The following is an 11,991-nucleotide window of genomic DNA, read 5'->3' as shown; positions in this document are numbered from 1 at the left end:
GTGGTCGGCCTAGAGGTACTTTCCATCTGGAACTTGCAAAAACTCACCACCTTTGGCAGAGACAGACTGATACCTCCAGCTCAGAGTTTATGAGATAATTTACTTGTTATCAGAGGCATTTATAGAGTTGCTATAACTGCTAAGGATGGTGTATGTGGCCAGGACCTGTTCCAGCTCCCAGCCCACTGACTCACCAGTCATCTTGACATTGGTACAGTCATTGAGCACTCTGGACCTCTCCTGGGAGGCAATGAGATGAGGTCCTGAGTCCAGGCAGAGAACTCGCAGAAAGGGCTCTGTGCCAGTCAGCTTGGTAGGAGGCCCATGGGACAGCTGTCCAGGGGCTTGAGTAGAAGGTGGGTGCAGTGTCCACTCTTGTAGGCTTTCTAGATCGTCTATGGTCTAGTCCCTCCCCATCTCACCTACCCCACTATCCTGTTTGTTCCTCAATAACCAATACTCACATCTGTAAGGGTCTCAAAGACCCCTCGGGATTGAGGAGAACACCCAATCAAACGCGGAGCCGATCCTTGATGCAAAAGCAGGAGGAAGCTTTATTCGAGTGCAGCACCCGGACGGACTGTTTTACAAGAGTCCGCCCCGGTTTGGGGCTTCAGGCCCCTTTTAAAGGAAAAAAACGCATAGCCCACGCGCAGGTGGGGCAGTTGGGCAGTTTCGGCGGTTACAGCGTTCCGGGAAACATAGCCATAGCCCATGCGCAGGTGGGGCAGTTATCCTCAGACAGTTGAGTCATCTTAGTAGGGGGGTTGGCCTAGTTTTGATATCCTAACATTCCCCCCTTTGTTTTGTTGGGGAAGTTTCAATCCTGAAACTGAGAGGAATCTTGGGGGAGTGGTTGATACCTCTGCTGAAGTACCAATACTTGGACCGCACTAATGCGTTCTTTTACAAAGTTGATTAGCCTGTTTAGGATGCAAGGGCCGAAAGTGAGCAGGAGAAATAGGAGGACGAGGGGGCCTGTGAGTGTGGACAGGAGAGTGGTTAGCCAGGGGGATCGGTTGAACCAACTTTCAAACCAGCTTTGTGCGGCTTCTCGTTCCCGTTTACGGATGTCGAGACGCTCTCTAAGTTTGGACATAGAATCTCGAATTACTCCCGAGTGGTCTGCATAAAAGCCAGGTCCCCCGCAAGCCCGTTTAAGGGTTGGGGGTTGTCCATCTTTGGGGCAGACATAAAAGGGAGTGCAGCTCAAAAGAGTGCGATGCCCAGTTGTCTGGCATCCTATGGCTCCACCGCTTCCCGTGTCTACTGACCCCAGGAGATACCGGATGCGTGCCGGGGGTCCGGAGGCACGAGCTAGAGCCTGTTCAATGCTTAGTTCAGGGATGTCCCAAGTGTTTGAACCTGCGACTAAGGCACACACATTTGGGGTGAGGGGAGGCCACCAGGTATGTAAGGGGTGTTCCCCCTTGGTTTCCCAGGCTACCTGACCTCGGCTGGTAAGGACTTGCCAGGTTAAGCGTTTGGGCTCATGTGGGTTATAGCTTTGGGTACTTATCAGAGGGAGGCCTAGAATCAGGAGGAAAAGTCCGTTTAACACGGAGCTTGAGGGGATTCTCCATCTTCTCCACCGTCCATTGCTGGCCTGCAGACAGCGGGGCGGGTTTGATGTGGGATGCATGGATCCAAGATGAGATGCCATCGACTTTGACTGCAGTCGGGGTGGTGAGAAGGACTATGTATGGTCCCTTCCACCTGGGTTCCAGGGTGGCGGCTCGATGTCGTCTGACGTAGACTGAGTCCCCAACTCGGAACTGGTGTGGCACTTGGAGATCACCGGGGATGTATGCTTCAGCTACTTGGCTCCAGATTTCTTTCTGTATTGTTTCTAGGGCTTTTAGTCTGGTGTGTAGAAACGGATAAGAATGAGAGTCGGGTATAGGGGTATAAGAGGCAGTTAAAGGAGGGGGGGCACCATATAGTAGTTCAAAAGGGGTCAGCTTGAAAGGGGTAGGAGTGTTTCGTACCCGAAAGAGGGCGTAGGGGAGGAGGACTGTCCAGTCTGTTATGCCAGTCTCTACGGATAATTTAGTCAGGACCTCTTTTAAAGTTCTGTTCATTCGTTCTACCTGTCCTGAGCTTTGGGGTCTATATGCACAATGTAATTTCCATTTGTACCCCAGGATTTTGGCCAGTCCCTGACTTACCTGGGCAACGAATGCTGGGCCATTATCTGAGCCAAGTACCTTAGGTATGCCATACCGCGGGATGATATCTTCTAAAATTTTCTTGGCCACGATCTGGGCGGTTTCTGTCTTTGTTGGAAAAGCTTCCACCCATCCTGAAAAGGTGTCTATAAACACTTGTAAGTATTTATACCCGTATTTGGCAGGTCTTATTTCAGTAAAGTCTACTTCCCAGTAGCTGCCAGGGCGGTCTCCCCTGAGGCGTTTGTTGTAGGTTGCTGTACTGGGGTGGGCATTTACTAGCTGGCAGGGTTGGCAGGTCTTGGTTATTTCTTCAGTTAATTTATTCAGGTTAATGACATAGTAAGGGGAGGATCGGACTAGAGCTCGGAGGTGCTTGGGTCCCAAGTGAGTGAGTTTGTGTAGGTAGGTGATGAAGGACCGGGCTTGTTCTTCTGGTAGGATTTTGTCTTCCGAAGGGGTTCGTCTGACTCCTTCAGGGGTCTCTTGTCTGAGTCCCAAATCCTCCATCCTCTGGAAGTCTGCTTCCGCATAGTTGAAAGTTAAGGTGGGAGGTGCTGCGATGGGGGGGGTGCAGATACACTGAGAAGGTGGGAATGCCTTGGGCAGCCTGCTTGGCTGCGAGGTCCGCACGGCGGTTCCCGGTGGCTATGCTGGAGGCCCCTTTTTGGTGTCCGGGGCAGTGAATTATGGCTACCTTCTTTGGGAGGTGTATGGCCTCCAGTAAGTCTAAAATTTCCTTCTTGTTCTTAATGTCTTTTCCCGCCGAGGTGAGCAGCCCCCGTTGCCTGTAAATAGCCCCATGTATGTGGGCCGTGGCAAAGGCATATCTACTATCAGTGTAGGTGTTTACGTTTTTGCCTGCTGCCAACCGGAGGGCCTGAGTCAGAGCGACTAGTTCGGCCCTCTGGGCTGAAATGTTTCCAGGTAGATGCTCGGCCCATATAGTTCGTTCAGTGTCCACTATGGCAGCCCCGGCGACTCGCTTACCTTCTAAGAGGTAGCTGCTTCCATCCGTGAACCAGGTGAATTGTGCGTCTGGTAGAGGTTGATCACGGAGATCTTGCCGTGTGCCTGTTTCTTCGGCGAGAATGTCAGAGCAGGAGTGCAGGACCTCTCCTGAGGCCCCAGTCTCCGGTAGTAAAGTAGCCGGGTTAAGGGTGACAGGAGGGCCAAAGCGAATCCTGTCTTCGTCTAACAGGAGGCTTTGATAATGAGTCATGCGGGCATTGGACATCCATCGGTCAGGGGGTTGGCGGACAATGCTTTTGAGAGCGTGTGGGGCAATTATTGTCAAGATTTGCCCCATGGTTAGCTTGTCAGCATCCTTGATCAGCACGGCGGCTGCCGCTATTGCTGTCAGGCACATTGGCCAGCCACTGGCGACTGGGTCGAGCTTTTTTGAGAGGTAAGCAACTGGCCTCTGCCATGGTCCTAGAGACTGGGTCAAAACTCCTTTGGCTATCCCGTTCCTTTCATCAATATACAAGGTGAAAGGTTTAGTTACATCAGGCAGAGCTAAGGCTGGAGCAGATAGTAGCGCCTTTTTAATACTCTCAAAGGCTTGCTGTTGTTGGGGACCCCATAGAAATGGGGTCGCCTCTTTAGTAAGGGGATAAAGAGGAGCAGCGAGAGCAGCGAAACCAGGGATCCAGAGACGCCAAAACCCTGCGGTTCCCAGAAACTCACGTACTTGACGAGGTGTCCGGGGGGGTGGAATCTGCGTTACTGCATACTTCCTTGCCGTCGTCAGCCATCTTTTCCCTTCTTTGAGCTGGTAACCGAGGTATGTGACTTCTTTCTGGCATATTTGGGCCTTGTTAGCGGACACTCGGTAGCCTAGGGCTGCTAGTTCCTGAAGTAGACGTTCTGTGCCTTGTTGGCAGTCTTCCTCGGTATCCCCTGCAAGTAGTAAGTCATCTACATACTGTAGGAGGGTTACCTCTGGGTTGCGGACACGAAAGCAGGCTAAGTCTTTATGAAGTGCCTCATCGAAGAGGGTGGGAGAGTTCTTGAAGCCCTGCGGTAGTCGGGTCCAGGTGAGTTGCTCCGTGCTGCCGCTATCCGGATCTGTCCATTCAAAAGTGAAGATGTCCTGGCAGGAAGGGTGTAAGCGTAAACAAAAGAAGGCATCCTTGAGGTCTAAGACGGTGTACCAGGTTTTATCTGGGGGGAGGGAGCTAAGCAGATTATAGGGGTTTGGCACTGTGGGGTGTAGGTCTTGCACTCTCCTGTTCACTTCTCTTAGATCCTGGACTGGACGATAATCTTGGGTGCCTGGTTTCTTGACAGGGAGGAGGGGGGTGTTCCAAGGGGATTTGCATGCTCGTAGGATACCTTGTTGAAGAAGGCGTTGGATGTGGGGCCGTATCCCTTCGCGTGCCTCTCGGGGCATAGGATACTGGCGGACCGCAATAGGAATAGAAGTTGCCTTCAGTTCCACCACTAGGGGGGGGCGATTTATCGCCAGTCCCGTCCCAGCTGTTTCAGCCCAGACCTGGGGGTACTTGGCAAGTAAGTCAGGCGGGGGTTGGGTGCTCGGCCTGGTGTCTTCAAAAAGCCGGTGCTCATCACTTAGTTGGATGGTTAAAGCTGTAGTTACTTGGGGCCCCTCAGAGGTAAAGCTGATTTGGGCTCCCATTTTGGTCAAGAGATCTCGTCCCAAGAGTGGCATCGAGCACTCAGGAATCACCAGGAAGGAGTGGGTTACTGTTCCCCTACCCAGGTCAACTGTCCTATGGGTGGTCCATGGATATTGTTGGTGTCCCGTTGCCCCTATGACCCAAGATTTTTTTCCCGTTACCAGCCCAACTGGTGTAGTCAGGACAGAATGTTGAGCTCCTGTATCTACTAAAAAGTCAATGGGCTTCCCCTCCACACACAAGGTTACCCTAGGCTCGGGGAGGGGTTCCGAGCCCCGTTGCCCCTAGGCGTTATGCCCTCCGAGGGTCAGGATAACTGGGTCCCCTTTACCCCTTGGCTTGGGACACTCATTCTTCCAGTGTCCTTTTTCCTTGCAGAATGCACATTGGTCTCTATCCAGTGGTGGTTGGCTAGTCTGTCTTCCTGAGTTGCCCAGGTTCCCTGCCTGCCTTCTCCTAAACGTAGTTTGTCCTGACTCACCTATTACTGTGGTCAAAATGCGAGTTAAATTCCTTTCCTGTCTGCGCTCCTTCCTGACTTCCCTATCTTCTTTTTCTTTTAGTTTACGCTGTTCCTTCTCCTCCTCAGTTTCCCTCTTATGGTAGACTCTCTCGGCTTCCTTAACTAGGTCTTGCAAGGTATAGTCCTGCAAGCCCTCTATTCTCTGGAGCTTCTTCCTAATATCTAAGGCGGATTGCCCTATGAATGCCATAGCAACAGAGGCCCTTTGCCCCTCTGACGTTGGGTCGAAAGGGGTATAGCGGCGAAAAGCATCCATGAGACGCTCAAGGAAGACGGAGGGGGACTCCGTGATTCCCTGGGTCACTTCCCTTACCTTAGCCAAATTAGTAGGGCGCCTTGCTGCCCCCCGGAGGCCTGCCACTAGAGTCTGGCGATAGACTGTCAGTCGCTCCCTACCGTCAGCTGTGTTGTAGTCCCAGTCTGGTCGGGAAAGGGGAAAAGCCTCCTCGATGCGGTTTGGGAGTTGCGTTGGTCTCCCGTCCACCCCGGGCATGTTTTTCCGTGCCTCAAGGAGGATCCGCTCCCTTTCCTCTGTAGTGAAGAGGGTTTGCAACAATTGCTGACAGTCATCCCATGTGGGCTGGTGCGAGAACATCAGCGACTCCACCGGCCCAGTCAAACGCTGGGGTTCCTCGGAAAAAGGGGGGTGGTTAGTTTTCCAATTGTATAGGTCGGCGGACGAAAAAGGCCAGTACTGGAGGGGCTGGAGGGGAGCGGACCCTCATCTTCAGGGGGAGGAGGAGGGGGTCCATAGGCTCTGAGGGGGCAAGTAATAGTGGAATCTGGGGAGGGAAACTCTCCTCGTCGTCCGCGGGCGCTTCTGGTTCCGCGTACCGGCCCTCCTGGGGGAGGAAGGGTCGGCGCGGAGGGTAGTATGACCTCCTCCTGTGGGGCGCCTGGAGGCGGCGGGGGGTGAGGATAAGGAGGTTGGACATCATCTAGGAGGAGCTGGTCATTCTGGGGGTCTTCCAAAGGCTTCTTAGCTCCTGGCGAGTGGAGGGCTAAGACCTGTGAGGTGGCTGGTATTAGCCATGGACGGACCCAAGGGGGCGGGTTCCACACCAGATCTTGCCAAACGATAATATATGGCTGTTGGTCCGGGTGCGAGCCAGGACCTGCTTGGAAGACAATTTTTTTAACGGTAAAGATAAGGGAGAGGTTAAAGGTACCTTCAGGGGGCCAGCCCACATTGAAGGCGGGCCATTCAGAGGTGCAGAAAGTTTGCCACGGTCCCTTCTTTATGAGGACCGAGAGATTAGACCCCCGTCCCTTAACCTCCTTCCAGTGGTCCAAGGTGAGAGATAGAGGCGTACTCATCCCCTGACCCATTTTAAGAGACAACAAATGAACGTAGGACAGCACACAGACAAAGAGGAAGACAAACAGAAAACACAGACACCGAACCCAATAGGGCCGACACGTTAACCTGACAGCTTCCAAAGGGCTAAGCCCTCCTGACCGGACACGGCCGGATCCTGACAAAGGGCCCGTCGCCGCACTGACGGTGACCAACAGTAGGTGGTCACCTCCTGATTCTGGGACGTCCCCCAGACCTGATTCTGGAGCGTCCCCCAGACCTGATTCTGGAGCGTCCCCCAGACCTGATTCTGGGGCGTCTCCCAGCCTGATAGCGGCACGTCCTCCTGAACGAATATACCGCTCTGATATCCTAAACCTGACGCCGGCACAAAGACTTATAGACACGGAACATGGACAGACCACACAGACTCACAGAGGCCTCTTACCTCCAAGGATAGCGGGTCCAGCGCTTGAGGGGGTGGTCGTCTCTAATCTCGGTGGAACCCCCAAATGTAAGGGTCTCAAAGACCCCTCGGGATTGAGGAGAACACCCAATCAAACGCGGAGCCGATCCTTGATGCAAAAGCAGGAGGAAGCTTTATTCGAGTGCAGCACCCGGACGGACTGTTTTACAAGAGTCTGCCCTGGTTTGGGGCTTCAGGCCCCTTTTAAAGGAAAAAACCGCATAGCCCATGCGCAGGTGGGGCAGTTGGGCAGTTTCGGCGGTTACAGCGTTCCGGGAAACATAGCCATAGCCCACGCGCAGGTGGGGCAGTTATCCTCAGACAGTTGAGTCATCTTAGTAGGGGGGTTGGCCTAGTTTTGATATCCTAACACATCAAGCTGGCAGGGAGTTCCTCAAGAGCCCTCAGACACGTGGAAGCTCATTCCCCTCTCAATTTTGTTCCAGATCAGATCCCTATGGTTTCACTTTTCCTTAGCCTTAGCTCATCTCTTAAGCCCAGCTATTGCTCTGCCTCCCCTAGAAAGCCTTCCTGAACTCTTATAGTATATGCTGACCTTTCTCCTCTTGGATCTCCCCATTTTACTAACTATTCATTAATTATCTCATTCATTAATTCATTCAGTACATGCAAGCTTTACCTGTTCTAAAGGAAAGATGCCTCCAAGTGAATCCACTTCTCTATCCCCACTGCTTCTACCCTCGTCGCCTCTTGGCTGGGTTATGAAATGCCCTTGCTCACTCTGCTTCTCTGCAACCCTCAGTGCTCCACAAGCCATCCAGTGGTCTTTCTAAAGGTAAATTAGCTCTGTCGCTTCCTTGCTGACAGCCTTCTAGCAGCCTCTCAAACTCCTCAGCACAGCCCACACTCTGTTAATCTGGCACCGGGCTGCATGCCCAGCCTCTTTAATTCCATCATTCCTCTTGTTCTTCTGCTTCAGGCACCTCAGCTTTCAGTTCCTCAAAAAGGAGGGCCTGTTACTACTGCCTCGGGGCTTTTGTACTTACTGGCCATTCTACTTGGACCAGTCTCAGCTCTCCAATGCCTGTCTCCTTTTCATCACTCAGCGCTCTGCTCAGATGCTACCTCCTCGGAAGGTTTCCCTTGACCATCTATTTAAAGTAACTGTTGCTTTCCTCAAGTAACACTTTCTCTCACTACATTGAAATTATCTATTTCCTTTGTGTTGTCTGCTTTCGCCATTAGAGAGGAAGCATGTCTATATAGTAAACAATTTCTGTCTTGTTCACTTCTGCATCCTCAAAATTTAGAATCATGCTTAACACATAAGTAAAACCAACAAGTATTAATAATTTATTAAATGGATATTAAATGCCTCCTATGTATGTAGCACTAAAAATCAGTAATTGCTACCACTGATTAGACATACAAATGTCTGTCCTGGAATGGAGTTTCTCAAAGGTGGTCCATAAAACTGGTGATCTGTCAAGGAGTTTGTAAATGATATGGCTTTGGAGGAAAAATTGATGAAATTATTTTGTTCACATACACTTACCTAATTTGAAATATAGGGCTATAGGGCCTGTAGCTCAGTGAGTAGGGTGCCAGCCATATACACTGAAGGTGGCAGGTTTGAGCCTGCCCAGACCTGCTAAACAATGACAAGTGCAACCAAAAAATAGCCGGGTGTTGTGGTGGGTGCCTGTAGTCCCAGCTACTTGGGAGCCTGAGGCAAGAGAATTGGTTGAGCCCAAGAGTTTGAGGTTGCCGTGAGCTGTGACGCCACGGCAGTCTACTGAGGGCAACATGGTAAGACTCTGTCTGAAAAAAAAAAAATAATAAATAAATAAATAAAATAAAAAATAAAATATAGTATTAAGGCCAGGTGCAGTGGCTTACGCCTATAATCTTACCATTCTGGGAGACCAAGGCAGATAGATGGATTGTCGGAGCTCAGGAGTTCAATACCAGCCTGAGCAAGAGTGAGACCCTGTCTCTTCTAAAAATAGAAAAATTAGCTGGGTGTTGTGGCTGATGCCTGTAGTCCCAGTTACTTAGGAGGCTGAGAGGCAAGAGGATCACTTGATCCCATGAGTTTGAGGTTGTTGTGAGCTATGATATCACGGCACTCTACCCAGGGTGATAGAGTGAGACTGTCTCAAAAAAATTGTATATATATATCATGATTTTCATAGAAATTCTATTACTTCATTAATACCCTGTTTCCCCAAAAATAAGACATCCTCTGAAAATAAGACTTAGCGCATCTTTGGGAGCATACCTTAAAATAAGGCACTGTCTTATTTTCGGGGAAACAGGGTATTTGTTTCATGGCATTTATTGCAAGAACCATATGATCAGTTTATCGTAGCTAATTTCAGTTACAGATTGTTTTTAATTTGTTTCACGTGTTGCAAATCTTTGTAGTAAAAACTGTGACCTTTTGTGTTGTATTATCTCATGACTCAAAAGTAGTTCATTGAAGAATAGAATTAATGCTGAAGATAATATTATCAATAGTGCAATAGAAAATAATGTTGAAAGTGTAAATATGTAGTATGCTTACAGTATGAATATACACCATGAATCCATTTGAGAGTGTTGATTGGATATAGCACATTTAGCTGAAAACGAGAGTTTGAATAGGAAACCCAGTGTTAAATAATTGAAACTTGGACGTTATTGGGTTGTGCATGTTCCGCAAGAGCACTGTTTCTTGTGATACTTTGTGTTATAGTGGCAAAAGCTGTCAATTTTATTTTATTTTGAGATAGTCTTGCTCTGTCACCCCAAGTAGAGTACAGTGGTGTCATCACAGCTCACAGCAACCTCAAACTCTTGGGCTCAAGTGATTCTCTTGCCTCACCCTCCCCAGTAGTTAGGACTACAGGTGCCTGCCATGATGCCGGGCCATTTTTTTTTTGTTTGTTTGTTTGTTTAGCATGTCCCAGCCGGATTCAAACCTACCAGCCCTGGAGCATTTGGCTGGCACCCTAACCACTGAGCAACGGGCACTCAGCCTGGCTAATTTTTCTTTTTTTTTTTTTTTTGAGGCAGAGTCCCACTCTTTTGTCCTCGGTAGAGTGCTATGGTATCACAGCTCATAGCAACCTCAAATTCTTGGGCTCAAGTAATCCTCTTGGCTCAGCCTCCTGAGTAGCTGGGACTGCAGGCATTCACCACAACACCTGGCTATTTTTGTTTTTTTTTTTTGTAGAGACAGGGGTTCACTCTTGCTCAGGCTGGTCTCAAACTTAGGAGCTCAAGCAATCTACCCACTATGCCTCTCAGAGTGCTAGGATTACAGGTGTGAGCCATCTCCCCTGACCTACACAATTCTTTTAGCAAAAGATCCTATTGAAAGTGTATAAAGAAAACAACTGAGTGTGGAACCTGACTATGGCTCAAGCCAATCCTCATTGAGCTGATCACAGACACCTTGGTAAAAGCTGAAAACAATTTTATCCCTCTCACTGTTTTGAATAATTATTAATTTTAAAATTATGTTTTAAGTTTGCGACTTTAAAAATTGAAGTAGCTTTCCAGTTAAATGTGTTAGATTGAACACATGTATTTGGTTCCTATCACCTCCCACAATTGTCAGTAAATGAGTCTTTTAAAAAAGCATAATGGACTTACACTTTAGTCCATGATGGAGTAATAGGAGCCACATTTATCTCGCCACTGTGAACAATTGGAAATTAGAGAAAATGTATGAAACAGCTGTACTCTGATATTGAATGAGAGGTAGCATAGGATTGTGATGCCTGAACAAAGAAAAACAAATGAGGTGAGGGCTATTATCACCTAATTTCTGTCTGGAGGCACATCTCAGACCTTGGAGTAAGGGAGGAGATCCCAAGTAGAGCACAGTTGTTTCACTGAATTGAAGAGAGAGAGAGAGAGATTGGAGTACCAGGAGGCTAAGGTAGCTGAAAGTTGAAAAAAATAAAGAAAAGAAATCCAAACAAGGGGGAGATATGCAGAAAAAGAGCTCCAGAAATCTGCACTGGCATCTCCTTAACCCTTTTGGGAATGTTAGGAAATATACTAAAAGAAACAATGGGGTGAGTGTGGTGCCTCCTGCCTGTAATCCTACCACTCTGGGACACCTAGGCAGGAGGATGGACTGAGTTAGGGAGTTTGAGACCAACCTGAACAAGAGCAGGATGCTGTCTCTACTAAAAATAGAAAAAATTAGCAAGGAATGGTGGCACACATGTACAGTCCCAGATATTCTGGAGGCTGAGGCAGGAAGATTGCTTAAGACCAAGAGTTTGAGGTTGCAATGAATTATCATGTCATTGCCCTCTAGCTCAGGTGACAGAGCAAGACTCAAAAGAAAAAAAAAAGAAACAATGGTGAACATTATTCTAAATTTGACAAAAATGTTAAGACAAAGATTAAAGAGGATTAATGAATACACACAGACTCACATCAAAGCACATAAATTGCTGAAAAGCAATTATAAAGAGAAAAATCTTAAGAGGAGCCAGAGGAGGAAAAGAGACCAAAAAACAGTAAGAATGTACAGGACAACAAAGACAAGAATTACTGCAGACTTGTCATCAAAGGTATGTTAGCCAGGAGACAATGGAATGGCACCTTTAAAGTGCCAAAAAAAAAAAAGACAGTTTGGCAACAAGTGAAAATATTCTTCAAAATTGAAAAGAAAATAAAAGGCTTTTTTTTTTTAAACAAAAGTTGGAAGGATTTGTTGTCAGTAGACTTGAACTATGACAAATAAGTTATTCATGAAGAAAAAATATCAGATGAGAATGTGGTTCTACAAAAAGGAATGAAGAATGTTTTAAATTTCATGTACATATATATAGGGTAAGCATAAAAGACTTTCTCCCCCTCATTTTATAATTTATTATAGAAGTGACTATTTGAAGCAGAAATAATAACAGTGTTTGGTGAGGTTTAGACCA

General features: G+C 48.2%; 1 protein-coding gene across 1 annotated transcript; it reads right to left on the bottom strand.

Moving 5' to 3' along the window:
• Positions 1 to 1,451: 1,451 nt before the first annotated feature.
• Positions 1,452 to 5,928, bottom strand: LOC128585432 (uncharacterized). The gene is made up of 3 exons (XM_053590555.1): positions 5,437 to 5,928; positions 2,752 to 5,094; positions 1,452 to 2,672 (listed from the first exon to the last, which is right to left on the bottom strand). The coding sequence occupies exons 1-3, from the start codon at positions 5,926 to 5,928 to the stop codon at positions 1,500 to 1,502; spliced, it is 4,008 nt and encodes a 1,335-aa protein (XP_053446530.1). The 3' UTR covers positions 1,452 to 1,499.
• Between the last annotated feature and the right edge of the window lie 6,063 nt (positions 5,929 to 11,991).

Source organism: Nycticebus coucang, chromosome 5 (assembly GCF_027406575.1).
Source record: "Nycticebus coucang isolate mNycCou1 chromosome 5, mNycCou1.pri, whole genome shotgun sequence".
NCBI lineage: Eukaryota > Metazoa > Chordata > Mammalia > Primates > Lorisidae > Nycticebus > Nycticebus coucang.
This window is presented reverse-complemented; position numbering and strand designations above follow the sequence as displayed.